This window comes from Tupaia chinensis, unplaced genomic scaffold, assembly GCF_000334495.1.
Source record: "Tupaia chinensis unplaced genomic scaffold, TupChi_1.0 Scaffold000070_1, whole genome shotgun sequence".
Taxonomy (NCBI): Eukaryota; Metazoa; Chordata; class Mammalia; order Scandentia; family Tupaiidae; genus Tupaia; species Tupaia belangeri.
Window position 1 is genome coordinate 1,059,936 of NW_006159530.1, and position 21,663 is coordinate 1,081,598.

General features: G+C 51.3%; 2 protein-coding genes and 1 long non-coding RNA gene across 11 annotated transcripts in view; 2 read left to right on the top strand and 1 right to left on the bottom strand.

Moving 5' to 3' along the window:
• Positions 1-1,049, bottom strand: part of SPATA46 (spermatogenesis associated 46) — a 3,924-nt gene extending 2,875 nt beyond the window's left edge. The window contains exon 1 of the mRNA XM_006142241.3: positions 783-1,049. Coding sequence (XP_006142303.2) covers positions 783-975 — 193 coding nt within the window. The 5' untranslated portion in view covers positions 976-1,049. The remainder of the gene's footprint in view (positions 1-782) is intronic.
• The window catches only part of CUNH1orf226 (chromosome unknown C1orf226 homolog), a 112,804-nt gene extending 100,292 nt beyond the window's left edge, over positions 1-12,512 (top strand). For 5 of the 9 annotated variants that reach the window (XM_027767489.1, XM_027767500.1, XM_027767504.1 and 2 more), the window contains 2 exons: positions 7,112-7,439; positions 9,155-12,512. In XM_027767489.1, coding sequence (XP_027623290.1) covers positions 7,112-7,439; positions 9,155-9,650 — 824 coding nt within the window. In that variant the 3' untranslated portion in view covers positions 9,651-12,512. Of the gene's footprint in view, positions 1-1,007; positions 1,063-5,603; positions 6,880-7,111; positions 7,440-9,154 lie in introns of those variants that run through there. The other 4 variants (XM_006142239.2, XM_006142240.2, XM_006142238.2 and 1 more) reach the window with 4 other exon arrangements.
• On the top strand, positions 1,595-4,093 carry LOC114005694 (uncharacterized). The gene is made up of 2 exons (XR_003547537.1): positions 1,595-3,412; positions 3,555-4,093. It is a non-coding gene; the product is annotated as an uncharacterized LOC114005694 (long non-coding RNA).
• Positions 12,513-21,663: the final 9,151 nt, after the last annotated feature.

Consider the following 21,663-nt stretch of genomic DNA (forward strand, 5'->3'; position numbering starts at 1 on the left):
CGAGGGACTAAATAAAAAAAAAAAAAAAAAAAAACTCAAAACAGGGGTCAGCTCGTGGCACAGTGGTTCGAGTGCTGGACTTCCACACAGCCAACTGCAGCTTGTATCCTGGAATCAGAAGCTTGAAAATCACACTGGGCACATGTGTGTACATGCATGCCCAAAATCCCAGGAGGAGAAGGGATTGCAGTGTGGCCATCTCCCTGGGGGGTGATTTCTCACTTTCCCTCTCTCTATCTCTGTCTCTTCAGCTCGTGGCACAGTGGTTCGAGTGCTGGACTTCCACACAGCCAACTGCAGCTTGTATCCTGGAATCAGAAGCTTGAAAATCACACTGGGCACATGTGTGTACATGCATGCCCAAAATCCCAGGAGGAGAAGGGATTGCAGTGTGGCCATCTCCCTGGGGGGTGATTTCTCACTTTCCCTCTCTCTATCTCTGTCTCTCTTCAGTAAGTGCACACACTCTATGGCGAAAACTAAAAAAAAAAAAAAAAAAAAAAAGAACAGCCTGCACAGCCAGCCTTGGTGGTATAGTGGTAACACAGTGTACCTAGATGCTGAAGCCAGATTGGAAGGCCTCAGGTTAGGGTCCTGAGCCCTCCCTGCACACATGCATGCCCAGTGATGTGGGGTGGCCGAGGTGGAGAGGTGGTTTGTGGCATGAGGACCCTGTTGTGTATGTGGGTCTGTCTGACTCTCTCTCTCAAGAAATAAATAAAAAGTTAAAAAGAAAACAACCCCCCCTGCGTCTCTGTAGTGCTCATGGCACCAGAGTTTACCTGGTAAGCTGGTACGTGAGGACATGATGTCGGGAAACGTGCTCAGGGCAGAGGAAGAGATTCGAGGTCCAGAGATGCTGAGGAGTGAGAAGTTCTCCATAATCTGACCACTGCAGAGTATGGCGGTCCCAGGCCTGCTCCCTGAGGCCAGCTGGATTGTCCAGACGATAAACATTCTGAGTGCAGGTGACATCACAAGGTCACATGATTCCACCCACTCGCTAGCTACCTCCTTGGAAGCTGGACAAAGGTACTGCGAGCGAGATGGACACTTGTAAAGGTGGTGTGGCGCGTCATTCTTCAGTGGCCTGTCCTGGTGGGGAATACCGAGAGAGAAGGAAGGATAGAGTAGAAACAGAGTGACGTTTGTCCCTTTTATGTTTAGTATTGTCTGTTAACACACTTTGTGTTGACACTGCCACCTCCCAGCTCTGAGAACCTCATCGTTGTCATCATCTTTTTTTTTAATAATAACTTTATTTTATTTCTTCTATATGAGAGAGAGACAGAGAAATAGTCACCATTGGCCAGGTCTTCACGCCAGGATCCACCCCAGTTTCAGCCAGCCCAAATCACTGGCCCAGAATTCCCAGGGAAGGCCTGAGATGTGAACCCAAGACCTTTCTCATGTGGGTCCAGTGTCCTTAACCCTGTGCCACCACCTGACCCTAGGGACCTCAGTCTTCTCTGAATGACCTTTTTGTTTCTCTTTTTCCTTATCTGCCTAACTTCTGCCCCTGAGTATTTTGTTGTTCGTCTTACTTTCTGTTTTTTTTTTTTTAATTAGGGATATACGCACACGCACACACACACACACACATATATGTATTCTTTTTACATTTTCTTTGAAAATTATTTCAAATTTATAAAAATTGCAAAAATTAGTACAAATGATATTCGTCTACCTTGGATCCGGATTTTCCTATGAACGTTTTACCTCATTTGCTTTATCAGTCCTCCCTTCCCAGCCCCCCGCCCCGTGTGTGTGTCTATATTTAGATTTTTCCTGAACTATTTGAAGGTAAGTTACAAATATCACTCTTTTCCACATGAATACCTTATTGTGTGTTTTCCAAAAAGTGGGGACCAGATGCCATTTCCTGTCACTTGTGCTCTTCTCAGCAAGTGACTAACATGCCAGCGGGTGACTCACTCATGTCATCGTGCTGGAAAGGCGGTGGACTCTAGAGGGGGAGTCTGTCCCTTCTCTGTGCTCTGCTCTTGTCCTGTGACAACCTGGCACCCTAGTGGAATGCGGGATGGGGGTAGATGGTGGTGCACTGGGAGCTGAGCTGGAGGTGCCCTCTCTAGATCGTCACACTGTGTCAGCTAGCTCCATAACAGTGCCTGGGCCCATCCCCACGGTAGATCCACTTCTGCTGTGTGGGAGAGATGCAGCCCACTCCCCGAGGAGCGCCGGGCTCCTGCAGCAGAGGTGCGGAGCACGTGGGAGTCACTTGTGCCCACTGGATTCCAGAGGTATCTTCCTGTCTGTATGCAGGGACTTCTGCAAGTTCATGGACAAGGCGAGTCGGAATATGAACATTTTTGTTCATATGCATTTTCAACACACATGCAGAAGACCTCCTATTTCAGCATTTGGAGGACATAACAGGACATGATTTCTCTCCTGCTTTAACTTTCTGACTTGGAGTTGAAACATGTTGGCATATAAGTTGAGGTCCCATATTGAGCAGCTTGGAAGGCACTGCATAGTGCGGAGAGAAATCCCGGGTCTGGGACTGAGAGTGTGTGTGACTGCTAATCCCCCTCCACCCTTCCCTACCTGTGATGATGGGCAGACATCTCTGCAGGTGGTTTTCCCTTCATGATAGTTTACACTCCGAGTCGGAGGGGCTGGACATCTTCCTGGCTGGAACCCGGGGATGTGCACGTGCAGAGCAGCGTCGCAGTGAGTAATGCTCACAGACCCAGGGCGCCGAGAGCTTCATTCTGTCCGGGCTCGTCCTGTTTCTGTCACTGCCCTCCAGGAACTCCAGATCCATGCGATCTGTTTCTGGGGGTTCTGCACCCATAGATGGAATCCCCAGCTGTTGCTCCAGGCCACACTGATGGTTATGAAAGGGGGAAGAGGCAACTCCTTGAAAGATTGCTGCTCAAGAAGTTTATCTATTTTTCTTTTCACTTGCCTCTGATGCTGACATTTCTTACGCGTAATCTAGAGACGATTTAAAATCTGGGGGGGCGGGGTGCGTGTGGGCGCTGTGTGAATGCCACATCATTTTGTGTGAAGGGCCTGAGCACCCACAGATGTTCGTGTCTGCGGGACATCCTGGGGCCAGTCCCCATGGATGCCAAGAGACAACTGTACTTCATGTGAAGGGGACTCGGAATATGGGGTGGAAATATGGGAGGCCGACTCCCTCAGTCCTGTTTGTAGAGTGTTGAACGTTCTGTTTTGGTTTAGTTATTAAACAGATCCTGGGACCCTGGTCATTCCCGGGTCTGTTTGACTCCTAGGCACAGGGCCTCTGTCTCACCTGCCGTGTCCTCTCTCGTGTGCTGCTGCTGGCCAGGCAGGAGGTGACACGAAGTAATTGGTCACTACATAAATTGTGTCTCTCTCTCGTTTGTTTCCCACCTGCTTTCCGAGCCCCTTTCTCGGACAGGTAAGACCCCTCTTTCTCGTGGATGACCTGTGTCCCCAGATACCCTCTCTGCTTGAGTATGTGCATGCTGGGGGTGCCGTTGGGTGGGCCACCTGCTGGGGTTTAATCGCATCTTCATCGCCATTGTTTCCTGCACGGCCAGGCCTCTGGCCCTGAGGCAGGAGTCGTCCTGAGTGTGGAGGTCATTTGAGCCATCAGCAGGCAGAGGGCTCACCGGGTCCCCTCAGATGACATGGAGATGGAGGAAGCCACAGCCACGGAAGGGCAGTTCCTCCTGGTCCTACCTCAACAGCCCCCGCAGAGCACTCCTCAGAGGGGCTTCTGAGTGGCTTTTGTAAATGGAAAACGACTTGCAGCAGTTTTTCTAAAACGTCAGCCCATCCTGCAATCAATTTGTAAAAATTCATGTAAAAGTCAACTTGGATTAAACTAACTTATTCAGTGACTGCCGTTGTGCAAGGCCCCGAGCGAGGCGTCCGAGAAGATAAAAAGCACTTACAGTGCCATGGCCCCTTGGGGACCACCCCTTTATGACAGAGACAAGGCATGTTAGTGAGAGAGATGGAGACGGTGGTAAAGAGAGCATGTGACAGGCTGTGTTTAGGTCGCTCAAGAATTCAGTGTGTTTTATAGACTACGCTGCGAAGGGTGGCGAGAAAGAAGCAGGGGGAATCAATCCATCGTGCTGCTCGATCTGCAAGCTCTTCACGTTTATGTAAGGAGCGTGGGTTTCAAATAATATGGGCCCAGTTTGCAAGTCACTTTGACAGGTGTTTTTTGTGCTTGCATTTTTAAAAATAAGTGTATTCTGCTCTGAAAAGTCACTTTATTTACTTAATGTTTTTAGATTTTCTTTCTTTTTTTTCTTTTTCTTTTTTCTTTTTTTGGAATGGTTTTTTCGCTATAGGGCACGTGCGCTCGCCAGACAGACAGACATAGAGACAGAAAGCGAGAAATCACCCCCCAGGGGGGATGGTCACGCCACAATCACTTCTCCTCCATTCTCCCTTTGGGATCCTGGGCATACGCTCACTCGTGCCCAGCGTGAGTTTTAAGCCACCGGGTCCGGGACGCGAACCGTGGTCGACTCCATGGGAGTCCAGCGATATAGCCATTACGCCAACTGCTGGTTCCCATTAATGTTTTTAGATTTTCTACCGTAGGGCATGTGTGAAAGACAGTGAGAGGGAGAGTGAGAAATCACCCCCCAGGAGGGAAGGCCACATTGCAATCTCTTCCCCTCCAATCTCTTCCTGGGATTTTGGGCACACACACATATGTGTGTGTGCCAGGTCTGGGACTCGAACTGCAGCCAGCCATGTTGGAGTCCAGCACCTTAACCACCATGCCACCTGCTGGCCCTGAAGATTCATTTTAAACCAATAAGGAAAGCACCCCAGAAATTCACCTTCCGCAATGTATCCCTCTTGAGCATTTCATGTGGTTTCTTCGTGGCCCATCCGCCGCGAAGGGGCCCTAGAAGGTTCATAGGAATTGAAGTATGAGTTTATTTTGGCACAAGATGAAAGCCTGAACTCCATGTGTATTTTTCATAACATGCATCTTCCATGTACTTTCTGGGATTGGGAAAGATAGTTAACAGGCTTAGTTTCCAGGTCTTTGCAAGTTTGCAGGTGACCTCTTAAGGAGAAAATGAGAAGGACATGGAAGGTGATGGGAAAATGATGCCGAAGTGGGTGACAAAGTCAGACGTGCACTCAGGAGAATGATCAGGGGTTAATGCCCTGCCTGCTGGGGGTGCTGGGGACATGTGCTGGTGTGGCGGGTCTATTTCAGAGCCCAGCCACTTGTGCCCTGGGTCCCAGGGATGCTGTAATCTGAGCTCCCTGGCATGTCCCCCACCCACAGTGGAACCTTCACTTGCATGAGGGCTAGGGAAAGTGACAGAGGTGGAGGCCGTGGGGCCCATCTGCAGAGAGATCTTCTCTCATGTTTTCTCTGTGCCATCTGAATATGGCTTGCCTGGGTAGTTGTCCCCAAGGGGACATCTTCATTGAAACCATAAATAAAAGAAAAACATGGGGGCTAGCAGGTGGCATGGTGGTTGGGGTGCTGGACTCCCACATGACCTCTTGTGGTTCGAATTCTGGACCTGGAAGTTTTCTTTCTCCGTTGCCCTCTCTCTCTCTGGTCATAAGAAAACAATAATAATTTAAAAAATAAAATTAAATGAATAATTCTTTTTTTAAAAAAGAGAGAGAGAGAGAGAAATATTCCTGTTGACCCAGGACTCAGCAGTGCAGGGCAAAGAGAACTAACTCCTTTATGCAAAAATTAAACACATCCTGACCTCAATTACTCTTTGAAAAAGCTTAGTGACAATAGACACTTCGCGGGGGTGTTGACAAGCAGAGGAGCCTAATGACCAAATGTCCCTCTGCTAACCCGAGACTGACAAAAGGCCTGGAGTGGTTGGTATGGGCAGAAACCTCAGACTCAGTTCCAGGGTCCCAGAGTGAGTCTGGCTGCCCTGGTTACTGAGCCAGATGACCAGGTGGGGCGCGGACGCCCCGGCGCACGTGTGTGGACAGTGTGGCGTCGAGTCTGAAGCCCCAGCCATTTCAACAGCAAACCATGGAGCTACTCTATCGGCCTCCACCGTTCTCCACCTGTAGGATGGGGTTTTAGCAATTCAGGTCAGAATATTTATAACCCCCATGTCGAAGATACAATGACGAATGAGACATGGCCTTTCCTTGCAAATATTGACAAGCCAATGGGTCTATTTCCAGCCCTTTGAGTTCATTGTTGAAGCCAAAGAGAGACCCCTGAGGGAAAGACCATCTACCACACATCTTGAGGCAGCTATTCCATCCAAGATAAGCCAAAGTAGTGGAAAGGGCCCCGAGCCTTAGGAGACCTGAGTTCCGTAGGGGCCTTGGGGAAGTCATGATGCATTTTTGCATTGAAAAATATGTCATGTCTTTCCCAACCACCTGATAGTTCCAGCCCCACCATCAAACAGCTGTGTGGCTTCAGGCATGGACGCGCATGTCTCAGCCCCACTTCCTCCGTGAACCTTACCACACCACCTCACCAGCGTGCCAGGAGGGCTAGGTGAGCTAGCGTGTCAAGTTCCTTCTGCTTCCTGCATTTGCTGTGAATGGGCTCTGAGTCACCCCTGGCATCTCTGCACACGTGCTGCCACCTCAGGAGACATGAGGAACTACTGGCCCCTTTCCCATGGAGAAAATAGGCTGCACACGTGGCTCTCATGGGGTGCTTCCAGGCCAAGCCCATACCTGCCACGCTCCACCGGATTCCATCGCAGGCCTGGATCGGAGTGCGCGGTGTGTGCGCAGGGCACTGTGGCAACATCACGTCTCGTTGCTTCATCCTCATTTTTTTTTTTACTTCAAAGGGCCTGGTGACCCCAAGGTAAAGGAGTCAAGCCATGAGTCAAGAATGCAAGTTTAAAGGAATACGTTGATGTTTTCATGGCTAGGGTTAGTCACTGATTAACTTGGGTGGAGCAAAACTAGAATTTCCAGTTCCATGTCCCATCTAGAAAACTGCTCCAGAAAATTCAAGGGTGCCTTTTCTGGCTCTTTGTTGATTATTTCGAAAGCCTTATCAAGTGTTGTTTGGGGCGTGGTGTAAGGACAGGAAGGCTGGCTGACCGGGTCAGCGGCCCCCTCCCTCCTCTCACCCGTCTCTTTCTCCCCTCTCTGCTTCTAGTTGACCACAGCATGTTTGAGAACCTGAACACAGCCCTCACTCCCAAGCTCCAGCCCAGCCACTCCTTCCCACACCTGTCCAGGCCTGCGGCCCCCAGCTCTGCAGCCCTGGGCTCCACAGAACCTGGTGGGCCGGGGCTCTGGGTGGGCAGCAGCCAGCACCTCAAGAACCTGGGCAAAGCCATGGGGGCCAAAGTGAATGACTTCCTGCGGAGAAAGGAGCCCTCGGGCCTTGGCAGTGTGGGGGTGACGGAGATCAACATGACCGTGGGAGCCCAGCTGGCCAGCGGGGCTGAGGAGGCGTCAGAGGCCTGGCTGGAGGCTGACAGGTGAGTCCTCGCACCGCCAGTGTCCCCGCAGTCCTGGGGTTCCACATGAGAGAACGGCCCTGAGGACAGGAACTCGCTCGCAGGGGCTAGCTTCGACTTTCATGACCACAGCTGAAGGGCTTTGGTTTTGTGTTTTATTTCTTCCGTGAGAGAGAATGTGTGTGCGTGCCCCCCCAACGAGGGCTCTATGCTTCATGCTGCTTTTGCACCCCAGACTCAGCCAGACCACAGGGAGACCTCAGCGCCCCACGCCCCCTCCTGGGGCGGCAGCGCAGAATATCGCAGTGACCATGAGCACCACGTCACCTTCCCGTCAGGCCCCCTAGCTGACATGTGTGGAGGGCCCCTCAGCCCCTCAGCCCTGTGCTACACACTGCAGTCGCCTCCTCTTACCGACCCTGCACCAGAGCCCCGGGAGGGAGATCTTACTCCGTTTCAGAGAGCTGAGGTGAGCGGCTTGAAAGCAGAAAGTGGATACGTGGCAGAGCTCCATTTGAACCCACGATGGCTCTGAAATGCCCCAGATGGATTCTACTGCCCGGCCCCACCTGAGGCTGCCCTGAACCGAGACCCTCCTGGGCAGTGAGGGGACTCTTGCTGTGGCAGCCCTGCCATCTTCCAGCTCTGACCAAGCCCTCCTTCCCAGGCCTCCTCTGGAACACCTCTGCCTAAGGTGGCACTGTCCACCACGGGCTGTCGCGTAGGCTCTGTTCTGAGATGGGTCATGAGGAGGCTTTGTCCTGTCTCCTGGAGGCAGCATGTCTTGCCGTGAGCACTGAGGGAGGATACAACAGGCCAAAGCCAGTGTTGCGCTCAAGTGGCTGAGACCTGCACATGAACCCAGAATGAGAGCCCCCGAGGTCAGGCACTCCCTGGGCAGAAGAGTAGGATGTGCAGTTGGGAGTTAGAGGAATGAGGATGCAGCGTGGACTGGTGTCTCACTGTCCTTAAAGCACGTGTGTTTATTGCACCAGCCTCTAAGTAGCAGAGAGGAGTCAGCCGGTTGTCAGGGTTAAAGCTCTAGATTCCACCTGGCCAACTCCACAGCTTGCAAAACACTCCAGGCACCTGCGCATACTGGCCAAAATCCCGGGGATGATGCGGGAGAAGGGGCTGTGGCTATCCCCGGTAAGGTCTTATTTCTCACTTTCTCTCTCTCTCTCTGTGTCTCTCTGTCTCTCTTCAGCAAGCACATGGGCCCTAAACAAAAACATGGGCCCTAAACAAAAACATGGGCCCTAAACAGACAGATGAACAGCTGGTCAGGATCACAGCAGAGAGGGAGATGCGAAAAGAAATCCGACACTTACTCAGGGTTGGGAGCTGCGATGCAGAATACACTTGCCATAGTAAACTAAGGGTAGTCTCAGCGAGGTGAGGGGAGGTAAGGATTTTTAAGAGGAAAATGAGGAAGGACTGCCCAGTTGTTTGGGGATAGTTGTCCTTGGCTGCCGGGAGTAAAAGCACAGGTTGCATCAGTCCAGGGTTGGACAGGCGGTCTGAGAGATGGGACTCCTCACGGAAGCCGTCCGTGTGTCAGGTGGCAGTGCCCGTTGTCTAAGGCTGTGTTCCGACAGGGTCCCTGGGACAGCTCTGGGTATCAGGCACACGTGCGTGAGAGCTGCTCCCTCCGTGGCCTTCTTCAGCTGCCTTTGAGTTCTGACACCAGGGACGCCATTTGTGTTCTGACAGCTTTCCTATCCTCAACTTTCCAGGTCAGCTCTGCAGGAAGCATTCCCTCGTCTGGATCCTCCACCCGCCATAGCCAGGAAGCGAACCCCTCGGGCCCTGAAGACCACCCAGGACATGCTCATTTCCTCACAGCCTGTCCTGAGCAGTCTGGAGTGTGGGACTGAACTGCCACCCGGGCAGCCCCAGGACTCCCCTCCCCCCGCCCAGCCTGTCCCTGCGGACGCTTCCCGGTCAGAGGCCACCATGGAAGAAGACAGGGCCCAGGCCCTGCCCAATGGCGAGGTTTCCCTGTCGGTACCTGACCTGATCCACAAGGACAGCCAGGATGAGTCCAAGCTGAAGGTGACTGAGCACAGCAGGGCCTCCTCCCCGGGCCTCATGGAGAGGAACGGCCTCCAGCTCAGCGTGAGCCCCCTCAGCCTGGAGGACTCCTGGGAGGGCAGCAGCCCCTGTCCCCGGGCACGGACCTCCAGCCTGGACAACGAGGGCCCTCACCCGGACCTGCTGTCCTTTGAGTAGAGCCTCCTCTCGTCCCTGCCAAGCATTGCCCTGTCGTCCGTCCCTTTTCTCCTCTGCTGCACACACAGGCCCTCCCCAGCTCTCCCTGCCCTCGGTCTTCCTTGTCATGGGATACCAATCAGAATCCAATATTCCCATGTGGATGCCGCGGGGTTGGAAGCCCACGAGGAGTCCAGCGAAAGAGCCTGTCTGCAGAATGGCAAAAGGACCTGGCTGCCAACTCTTCTGAACCTCGTTTTCTGCAAGCTTCTCTTGGTGTTGGCTGCAGCCCCAGGAGACTGGAGCTCGGCCTGGCTCCCCATGGATGGCAGGGCCTGCCCAGGATGAGGGTCTTGGCAGGATTCTCTTTGTTCATCTCCCTCCCACTTTCTGGGTCCTTCTCTATCCTCCCTGAAGGCCCAGGAGTCCCCTGCCTCAAAGGGACTGGGCTGGCTGAGGAATGCTAGGTCTGGCTTGATGATGGGCCCCTGCCCAGAAAGCCACAGCCCCTGACCACAGCCCAGCCATGGCTCCTCCTATCTGGTCCCAGATAGTGTAGGTCCCCGTCTCCCACCCCACCTCTGCCTTGGGGAGATGCTTGCCAGGCCCGAGACCTTAAGTATTCATCCAGGGTTCAAACCTGCCGCTCAGGGTTCTCAAGGTCTTCCCCCACTGGTCTGATGTAGACTACAAAATGAAGTCCCCCTGCCTGCCTGACATCTGGGGAACCACGTGAGCTCCTGCACGGAGGAAAGATCAGGGTTTCCCTCGCTGTGTGTGAAGACAGAGCCAGGCAGGCCCTGAAGAAGCAGCAGTGTATACTCATTTTGCTGGGAGGGCCCAGGACCTTGGAGTGGCCCTAAGAGAGCTGAGCACAGAAGTAGTGGGGACGCAAGATGGAGCAGGGAGTGGGGGGCCCAAGCAGCTCTCCAGGGCCACCCAGAGCCTAAGATGATGCAACTCTAGGGGCGAGGGCCTGAGGGAGGCTCGGTTGGAACGCAGTGAGAACCGCAGAGGCTGGCCCCGGCTCACTGGGCAGGGTGCTCTGTGCTCGTGCTGAAGCTGCTGTCTCTGCAGAGCTGGCCCCCTGGGGAGGTCTCTGGCCTGCCTCCTCCTTGGTCCGATGCCAGCGGTCTTGCGGTGCTCCTGCTTCCAGGATTGGTGTGGGACTGACTTGCTCTGTCCAGGCTCATTGGTGTTGCCCTCCTGGGTTAACCCACTTTTTTGTTGCTGTCTCCCACCAGGGGTCCTTTCGTGCTGTTTTCCTGTGTCCAGGAGACCCTGTAAGGGGGTGATCCCAACCCTGGTGGCCTTTGCGGCAAGAAGAGAACATGCCTTTTCTTGAACAAGGTGGCCACTTCCTGGGAGGAGACTGGGAATGGCACGTCCAGCCAGGCAGGCTGAGTGACAGTGCTTGGCCTCCCTCCCATGAGCTCCAGGACAGCAGGGCCCACATCCCAGCCCATCTCATCCCAAGCTCCTGCCCCCTCCCTACCTGCCGTGTGCAGCATCCAGGCCGAGGCCTGCAGAGCTTGGAGCTGCAGTGGGCTCGCCCGGCCGTGGGTGTCTGCACTCTTGCTTCTGCAGCTGGGCAGCCTCGCACAGCCTTCCCAGCGCTCCTTCCCTGTCTTCCACACACTCACTGCAGAGCTCCTCCCCGCCTCGAGGGTCTCTGCTGCCAGACCTGCAGGTCTTGGTGGCGTGAGCAGGGCTGTTAGTGCCTATGCAGACTCCAGGGACGTCCCTAGTCTGTCATATCCAGTCCTGATGTCGAAGAGAAGGTCTCAGGACCAGCATCTGGGGCCCCCTGAGTTTTTCCAGGATCGTTTGGGTATCACACAAACACACACAGAGCTGGAAATAGAGACCAAACACACAAGCTGTGAGAACAAGCCCAGAATCGTCTGAGCCCTCCATGCCCGAGGCTTGGTCTGCTCCTAGTGGGACCAGAGCAGCCAACTGCACTTGAGGCTACTCCTCTCCGAGGCCAGGGTGGCTGTGGCCAGGTGACATGGGAGCCACTTGGCCCAGCTTGCTTAATATATACCCTGTCTCCGCACCACAGCCAGTCCCTGCTGACCTTCTGGCCCCCAGACCCGGGATTAGCAAGGCGCTTCCACCAGGGTTTCCCAGGACCACTGCCAGGGTGACCCCAGAGTTCTTCAGACTGTGTCTGATACTGAATAAGGTGCCTTAAGACCCCGCTCCAATCTCTAGCTGCCTCCAACTATGTCATCCCCTGCCGCAGGGTGATGCTGCTACCTCGGGAGCCTCTCAGACTGAAGTCTGGCCTTGATGCTGCAAACGTTGCCTGGGGCTGGGGGCTACATTATGGCCAAGCCCAGCAGGAACGACTTCTGGGCCTGCTGAGGCCTGGGCACCGTTTTCTATCCCCACAGTCTGACATTCCCATGGTTGCCGCAGGACCACTGCACCCCTACCTGCCCCTTGTAGAGGGTCTAGCCTCACTGGGAGCTCGGCCTTCAGATAGCCCGGTCCACATGAGGGCAGTGTGGGGCAGGAGGGATGAAGGACCCAGCTTCTCCGTCCATGCAAGGAAGTTGGGTCCTCGGAGTCTTTTCTGTCCGCGTTACTCCGCCACCCCGCCGTAACCCCCTACTCCCCACATAGCTTTAGAGTCCAAGTTGAGCTTCTGGGACCTGGCGGGAGGATGAACTGGACTGCCCCGCACAGAGGGATGTGGGTGTGACGAGTGTGGATGGTGTGAAGACGCACATGCATGCCACTCATCGCCTTCTAAAGAACAAGAAGTTTGGAGGCACAAGAAGATGATCTATTCTGAGTATTTTCTAGAGAGTTAATATTTATATTTTTAGTACTTTTCTGGTAGAAGGAAATTGCACAATAAAATCATTTGGTTTAGTTGGCTGGTTTTGTTTTCTTCCTCCTGACTGGTGGGAGTGGTTGGTTGGTTTCCTCAAGGCAGATTCGTCGGTGGAGGGCTTCGCTATTTCTCTTCGTGAGCCTGGAAGAGAGAAATGAGGAAGGTGGGTGTGTGAGGAGGCTGGGTGCTGCGGACAGACCTCCAACGCAAGACCTTTACAGGATAGAGAGTTTCTCACTTGTTTTCCTGACGGGTCACTGTGAGAGTCAGTCTGCCAACCCAACCTACCACTGCAGCCAAGGTGCATGGCGCGTCTGCACTGGCACCAACATGGCACACAGAGGAAGACCCTCAGGAGGAAGCTGGGAGAGATGTAGGTGACCATCAGATTATTAGCTTTTTTTGAGTTATTTTTGCTATAGGGCATGTGAGAGAAACAGACAGTGAGAAATCGAATGACCACGTCACAATCCCTTCTCCGTTTTCCTTTTGAAATTTTGGATATGCATGCACATGCACCTGGCATGAGTTTCAAATCACTGGGTCTGAGACTCGAACCTCAGTTGACTACATGGGACTCCAGCCCCTTACCCACCACACCCCCTGCTAGTCCCATCATTGGATTATTCTTTAGGCCACTGATTCATAACCTGGCTAAGCTCGCGTGCACCAAGAAGGGATGAAGCTGTGTGTTCACGTGTACACTTTTCCGAGAGGGCCCAGACCATCTATCAGAGAGAGTCATGCCGTAAATGCCAGCAAAACACCCAGAGCTGCTGACTTAGGCACTGCCTGCCACATGACCCCAGAGCCTCCCCGGACTGGGACAGCCTGGACTGATGCTCACCGAGAGCATAGGGCTTGCAGCAGTGCTGACCTGGAAGTGCCTCTGCCCACTACTGCCCCCAGGCCACTGTCAGATCCTAGGCGCCAACAGACTCCCTCGGCTGCAAATGGGCCAGGCCCTTAGCCTCTTCTAGAAGAGGGCAGTAGAGAAGAAGCGAGAAGGGCGTGAAGTGTGTCCCAGAAACTACGCACAATTCCGAGGGGGGACGTGGGACCTTCTTCCCAGCCCTCTCCCTTGCTGCCGTGGCTACGTAGGTTGTGAACTGATCCTACAAGTCAGCACTGCAGGCTAAGTCCCTTGCCTTCTCTACACCTCACCCTACGCTTGTGCCTCACTTCTTAGAGGAGGCGAAGCAGCAGATTACTGGGCTCAGAGGCGGCTGGCTTTTCTGCAGTGGGTGCAGCGTATTTGTTCAGGGAGAACAGAGAAACGCAGAAACCAATTCCGCGTGTCCCGTGCATGGAAAAAAGCATGGGCAACGCTCACGATAGCGACGTTGTAGAGCCCAGTGCTCCGAAGACCATTCTCTCCCCTCGGGTGGCTTCAGCTCCGCCTCTGCGGTCATCCAGGTGGAATGTGCCTTTGACACGCCTTCCGCTCCCTAGTCTGCAAAGCAGTCATTTTGGGCTAAGACCAAGTCTGAAAATTGTGGAGTAAAAATACACTTTTAGGAAAATATGAACTGTAAAAGTGGATGTGCATGTGTCCTGTTTTCTTAAATGCTGTGCTCTAAGCAGAGCCCCTGGTGGAGGAGCTGGTGCAGTTGCATTTATTCAGGTGCTATAGCCAAACCCTCGCCTGCCAGGCACTGAGTGCTGTCTAGGGAGGACGGTGACACAGGGCCCCTCTCCCGCCGGCTCAGGGGATGAGCATCCCATCATATCTGCCCTCCAGGGTGCTCGGCTCACAAGGCATATTAAGGGGGAGGTTCATGGAAAAGTGGAGTGGAAGTATGACTTCATTGGGGTCAGTAGTTGGTGTAATGGCTGTGTCACTGAACTCCTCTGCAGTCGACTATGGTTTGAGTCCTGGACCCGGTGACTTAAACTCACGCCGGGCGCGTGTGCATGTGTGTCCAAGGTCCTGAGAGGAGAATGGAGGAGAAGGGATTGCGGCGTGGCCATCCCCCTGAGGGAGGGAGGAGGTGATTTCTCGCTTTCTGTTTCTCTGTCTCTCTTTCTGGTGAGTGCACGTGCCCTATAGCAAAAACCTTTCCCCCCCAAAAAAAGTATGAATTTATTTTAGTTAAAAAAAAAAAAATTGAAATCCACGCACCTTTTCCATGAACTTTTTGATGCCCTTGTCATAGCTGTTGCTGAGGGAAACCGGCCATGAGATCACCCACGAAGCCCTTCATGCCGCGGGCCTGTGCAGGGGGGACTTCCAGGGATGTGCAGAGCTGACACGATCAGTTAGTGCAGGACCACAGCTCGGACGCTGCCCTGACCTCGGAGACTCCTTCTTGGTCACCTGACTGCTCTCAGACTTGAGAACCCCCAGCCCCCAGGTGATCAGAGAGTCCTGGGAGAGTCCTAGGAGTACTCTAGAACTCCGCGTGCTTGGGCTTTCTGTCCTCTCTCCACTCCCATCCCCAACCAGAGCCTCCCAGCCCAGCCTTGCCTTGCTGATCGTGAAGGCTTTTCCTTGAGATTTTCATGCTGGGGTCCCCTGGGCTACACCCACTCAACAGTGCTGTGGACTCACCACCGTGACTGGGGTGCTCCATCTGGAGCCCCTCACTGTGGCTCTCCTGTAAGTGGAACCTAGTCCCACTAGGCCTTACTGGTGCCCCCTCCCTGCCCCCTGGAAAAGCTTCTCAAGAGCAGGTGACACTTGATGTCTCTCATTTCTCTCGGGAATCCACTCTGGCAACGTCAGGTAGTGCAGAGAAAGCATTTTCCAGTACTTTCCCCCTCCAGGACACCGAGCTCCCTGCTGCCATTCGTACTGGGGCACACGATGAACGCCCAGAGTCCCACCACTGACTCCTTCTAATGAGAAAATTCCTCCACTCTCCGTCTCTAGGGCCGGGCCTCCTGAGACACAAATCCTCTTTGTGTCCGGCTTATCCTCAGCTGCTGCCATGATAAACAGTCCAACCGAGGGAGCCCGGGAAGCGCGGCCCCTCCAGACCAATCTCTGCGCCACTGACAACGCTGCCAGGGAGGCCAGCTCGCAGAAATACTTAAGGGTCAGTTCACACAGCCCGGGCTACGTTGTCTCCTGTGGGAGCTGCCTGGGAAATCTGTCAGGTGGACAGAACAGGACACACCACCAGTGGCTTTCGTTTGGAATAGACCAAAAATGAAAAAAACAATCTCCCAACAATTCGCAACTTTATTTTTTTATCGTGTGTCCCCAGCTAAGTGTTTCCAGTGCCCTCTGCTTAGCTGCCCTCTTCATAAAGCACCCCTCCATGGTCATCCCTTATTCTTCCCGGATTTTGTGTGCTTGGTCATTCTTGTGGGCAGGGCTGTTGTTTAAGCCCTCCTCCCCGCCCCACCCCAGGAATGAATCTGCTTCCCAGGCTACTCCCAGAACCTTCTCCCAACGTCCTGTGGGTGCAGGTGGCCCAGGACCCCATGGGCCTGTGAAGGGAACAGCTTGACCTTTGGAAATGGAGGAAGAAGCCCCCATCAGCCCCATGAAGGGCTTGCAGCTTCCTCAAAGCAGACTAGCTCCTCCTTCTTCCTGAGCCCATGAGGGACGGACCACCTCGCTGGTCGGGAATGCTCAGGACAAGTCTGGCAACCTCCCGGTAACCGGCATGTTCTGCTCTAGTCAGCCCTCCTCGCTCAAGCTGAGTCCGGGGCCTCAGACCATCGGAGAGTCTCTGCAGTAGACCAGGCGCATTGCCCTCTGGACTAGCCAGCGGGTGAATTCTAGGAGCTGGGTCTTTGGGAGAGGCTGTCCACTCAGGGAAGTGACCTCCTGGGTAATATGGCTGAAGGCTGAGGCTGGCATGGCAGGGCCTTGCCTCTTCCCTTCAGGGAACTTTAGCAACTTGCCCGTAGTCATTCTCCCAGTAAGTGACAGAGGTGACAAGAGTACTTCCTGAAAACATTTATTCTTGAGGGTTTTTAGAAGACGCTACTTTGTGAATGTAGCAATCAGCAATTCTGCGGTGGAGTATATGTGGGGGGGGGGGGCTTCAAAAAGTTCATGGAAAATGTGTATCATTAATTGCAGGGATTTCAATTTTTTGGAGCAAAATTATGCTTTTAAAAATTTTTAAATAATAAGAGTTCGTACAGGTGTAAGAGAGAAAGAGAGAAGAACCCTCAATCATGGCTTGTCATTCCATGAGCCCTTTCCCCAGATAACGCGTCAGGATCGTGGGTGCCCACGTGTGTGCCTGCATGTTTTCAGCTTGCCCTGGGGGTCCAGACCTGTGGTAGGCTACGTGGCTTCCAGCACTGCAAGCCAATAGGCTTTGACTGTGCCACCTAGGCTGGACCAAACGCCTCTTTACATTCCATTTTCCCATGAACTTTGGCGAGTCCCCTCGTACTATGACACCGTGAAGTACATGGAGAGGTGTCAGACAGTTCTCAGTACGCTGGACTGGTGACAGCCCAGCCCCAACCTACCTTGTCAACACCACCTGCCACTACGCCCCTGCACCCTCCCCCAGGAGCCCCAAGCTGCCCGGAATGGCTTCCACGCTCCATGTCTGGAGGTTCTAACTGGAGGTTTATCTGCCTAGGTCACCTCCGCCCCTTCCATTCTTGTTCCCAACTTTGCCGGCCTGTGTCCTCCTCATCCCGCCCAGAAGGAAATGCTCGCCACCTAGCCCAACGTTGAAAGGGACCCAGATCTGGCCTGCGAAACCCCGTGCACAGGTCTGCACCAACACGCTCACTTGTACATCTGTCCTTTCTAGTGTTTTGCTATAGGGCACAAACGCACATTAAAGAGAGAGAAAGAGAGGAGGGAAAGTGAGAAATCACCCCCAGGGAGAATAGCCTCACAATAAGCCCTTCTTCATTCTCCTCTCGGGATTTTGGGCACACACACATAGATGCACCCAGGGTGATGTTAAAACCACCGGGTCCGGAACTCAAACTGGTTCAGCCATGTGGGAATCCAGCCCCTTAACCACTGCGCCCTCTGCTGGCCCCCAGGTAACATCTCACAGTGTTTATGGAGACTTGCACACACGATCTCCTCATAGCTCGTGAGGTTTGTTTTCTAACCCCGTTTTATTGGATGGGTAAACTGAGACTGAGATGATGACTAAGCGGATGTCTGGAGTCTTAGCTGAGGAGAAGCAGAGCTAGCCCAGAAGACCTTCAGATGCGAGGGGCGGCCATCTTCCCCCACCACGGCCCGCACTCCTCTGGTGTTTTCACCACACCAGTCTCATGAATAATTCCAGGAGATGTTCATGGCCCAGAAACAACTTTTTGAAGTGAACCTTCTCCAAGGATAAATGCTATGTCATTAAATACTGAGTATTCACGCAGGATGGAGAAGTACAGGCCCATTTCCCGATCCCCTCACTTTACAGAAGAGGAAAACAGCCAAGACTCTTTCCAAATGCTCACCTGTGCTAGCCTCATCCCACTGCCCCTGACAACGACCTGTGTGGCCAGAGTTCTTTTCATTTCGTAGCTGGGGCTGACCAGAGGCTTAGGGAACCTGAGCACCTTGTCCATAGCCACTGTACCAGTAAGTGACAGAGGTGACTAGAGTCCTTCTGAAAACATTTCTTCTTAAGGGTTTTAGGAGATGCTACTTTGTGAATTGCAAGAATTTCAGTCCTGGGGCTGGCAGGTAGTTTGATGGTTAAAGACGCTGGACTCCCACATGGCAGACTGTGGTTTGAGTCCTGGACCTAGCAGCTTGCTTTTCCACTTCCCCTCATTCTCTGTTTAAATAAAAAAAATAATGAGAATGAATAAAATTTAATACATAACTCTTTTAAAAAAAATTCCATCCCAAGTAGGAGTGGCAGGACTTTTTTTTTTTTTAATTCTTTTTTTTCTTCTTTTTTTTTTTTCTTGAGAAGTTTTTGCTATAGGGCTTGTGTGCTTTCCAGAAAGACAGAGAGAGATAGAGAAACAGAAAGGGAGAAATCACCCCCCAGGGGGGATGGCCACGCCGCAATCCCTTCTCCTCCATTCTCCTCTCTGGAGCTTGGGCACGCACACACACACACTTGCCTGGCGTGAGTTTAAGCCGCCGGGTCTGGGACTCGAATTGCGGTCCACTACGTGGGAGGCCAGCGACATAGCCATTACACTAACTGCTGGTCCCGGCAGGGCTACTTCTATCACGTCTCAAATGACCAACTCAGGCTCATACTCTAATCCCGTTATGGACACTGGAGATGAAGCATTCAGTTGGGAGGTGAGGACTGTTTGGAGTGTTTCGGGTGTTAGAGCTATCACTGTTACTCAACAGAGCTTAAGAAAAGTAACCAGGCAGTACTTGTTTCCTTGATGGCCGTCTGACCCCTTGTGGCCAATTGTAGGTATTGCGGCTTCTGGTAGGCACGATAGCAAGATTTTCAGGACACAAATAACTAACTTGTGAGATAAGAACTAACTCTATTTTAGAAGGGCTTATAATTTTTATAAGATTGTTAGAAAAATAGTACATGGAAGAAAGCAGAAAATAGATGACACTTCTTAACTAGGAATTCCAAGGGGAGCGAGAAAATAGAAGGGAACGAAATAATTTGAAAAAAGAATAAAAATTATCCCAAACTGAAGAAAGCTTAAAATACTGAGGATTAGGGACCAGCAGGTGTAAATGCACTCCCAGATGGCTGACTGCAGTTTGAGTCCCAGACCTGGTGGCTTGAGCGTGTGTGTGCACAAAATCCCAAGAGGAGAATGGAGGAGAAGGGATTTCTCACTTTCTCTCTTTCTGTCTCTCTGGCCAATGCCATGCTCTATGTAAAAACAAACAAACAAACAAAATTCCTAAGAATAGAATGAGGTGCAGAGTTTTAAACAGGATAGAAGGGGGAAAACTGGGTCCAGCAGGTTGCATCGTGGTTAAGGTATTGTACTCCCACGTGGTAGACTGTGGTTTGAGCCCCAGATCTAACAACTGGAAACTCACACAGGGCATGTGTGCATGCATGCCCAAAATCCCGAGTGGAGAATGGAGAAGAGATTGCAGCGTGTTCATCCAACACAGGAAGTAATTTCTTATTTTTTGTCTCTCTGTCTCTCCGGCATGCAAAAATCTCTTTCCTAAAGCAAACATTTCTTTTTAAAAAGAAAGAAACACTGAGTCACCTGGTGTTACGGTGGTTAAGGCAGCTGGATCCCGTATGGCCAAGTGCACAGCTCAAGTCCCAGACTCCGTGGGTTGAAAGGCATGCCGGACGCGTGCCCCAAAAACCCAAGAGGAGAAATGGAGAACAGATTGTTGCATGGCCATCCCCCATGGGGAGAGTACTTTCTCGCTTTCTTGTTCCCTCTCTCTCTCACTAAGAGCACATGTGGCTGCTAGCAAATTTTTTAAAAAGTAAAGGAAAAATGACAATTAGGCATAGTACATGACATTTAAGATGACAAAGGCGGTCAATCTTTAAAGTTTCCAGAAAAAAGAGATCAGCTATGGAGAAGACACAGGTTGACAAGAATCATCTCAAAAACAAACAAAAAATAACTACATGCAAAATGATAGTGACCTAATATTTTTTATATTGTTGAAGGAAAAGAGTTTTAAACCTACAATATTATTTTTAGTTCCAGTACCTTTTAATGAGACCGAGATAAAGATATTATGAGGCATAGAAGACTGCAGAAGGTTTACTACTCAAAGACTATCTGTTCTTCCGTTCTTTGATGAGAACAGCTAAAATCTAGTCTCTTGGCAGTTTTCAAGTACACAAGATAGTATTGGATATTGGAGGAAGTATCTGGCAAGATGAGAAATAAGTTCAGGAGAGTGCTATGTATTTTGAACCCATAAGAAGGATGTGTAATTGACTCAATGAAATTTCTTGCTATTTAAATAATAACCTAAAAGGAGTAGGCAATTAAAATTTCAGAATGTCGGAAAATCAGAATTTGTGATGGTGATAGAAGGGACATAGGAATGTTTTTGTTTGAGTGTTTTCTTTTAGTTTTTGCTATAGGGCATGTGCGTTCACCAAAGAAAGACAGAGAGAAAGAGAAGAAAGAAAGAAAGAAAGGAAGGAAGGAAGGAAGGAAGGAAGGAAGGAAGGAAAGAAGGAAGGAAGAGAAACTGACTCCTGTGGAGCGAGGGTTTGGGGTATGGCCATGCTGAAATCCCTCCTCTTTCATTCTCCTCTTGGTATTTTGGGCACACATGCACATGCACCAAGCATGATTTTCAAGCCACTAGGTCTGGGACTTGAACCATGAAATCAGCCATGTGGGATCCAGTCTACCTTAATCTCTATGCTGCTGGCCCCCCAAAATGAGAGTATTTTAAATGGTTGCAATTGATATATTCACAATATTATAAAGAAAAACAAAAAAATGCAAGTCTTAATAAGTTATGGGTAATCAACAAAATTGTTTTTAATTTTTATTATTTTTTGAGAGACTTTTGCAGAGTGTGTGTGCTAGCTGGAAAGACAGAGACAGAAAGCAAGAAATAATCTCTCAGGGAGAATGGCCATGCTGCAATCCCTTCTCTTCCATTCTGCTCTCGGGAATTTGGGCACGCATGCATATGTGCCTGGCATGAGTTTTAAACTGCCAAGTCTGGGACTTGAACCATGTTCTACTACGTGGGAGTCCAGCAATGTAACAACTATGCCATCTGCAGGTCCCAACAAAATTATTTTTTAATAGAACTTTCAAATGAGCAGAGATAAATTTTGCCTATTTAGTAGAAAGCAGAAAAGGGAGGATAAAAATATATGTATATGTATATATAGGAAAGATATAAAGGTATAGAAAGGATTAAAGTGGCAGAAATAAATTCCAGCAGGACAAATGGTTATACATGTAAGGGTGTTGAACTCACCAAGCAGAAGAATAAAAGATCTTACATTGGTAAAAGAATTAGATTCAGCAATATTTTGTCTATGGAAGACAGAGTTAAAAGTTATTTAAAAACTTGAAGAGATAGAAAATTATAAACTAGACAAATATGAATGAAAAGAAAGCTAGGAGGAGCAGCAGTGGCATGGTGGTTGGGGTACTGGACTCCCACATGGCCAACTGCAGTTCGAGTCCCAGACCTGGGGATTGAAAATCATACCAGACATGTGTGTATGCATGCCCGAAATTTAAAGAGGAGAATGGAGGAGAAGGGATTGTGGTGTGGCATCCCCCCTAGTGGGTAATTTCTCACGTTCTCTCTCACTATCTCTCAATTTTTTTTTTAAAAAAGAAAGGATAGCAATT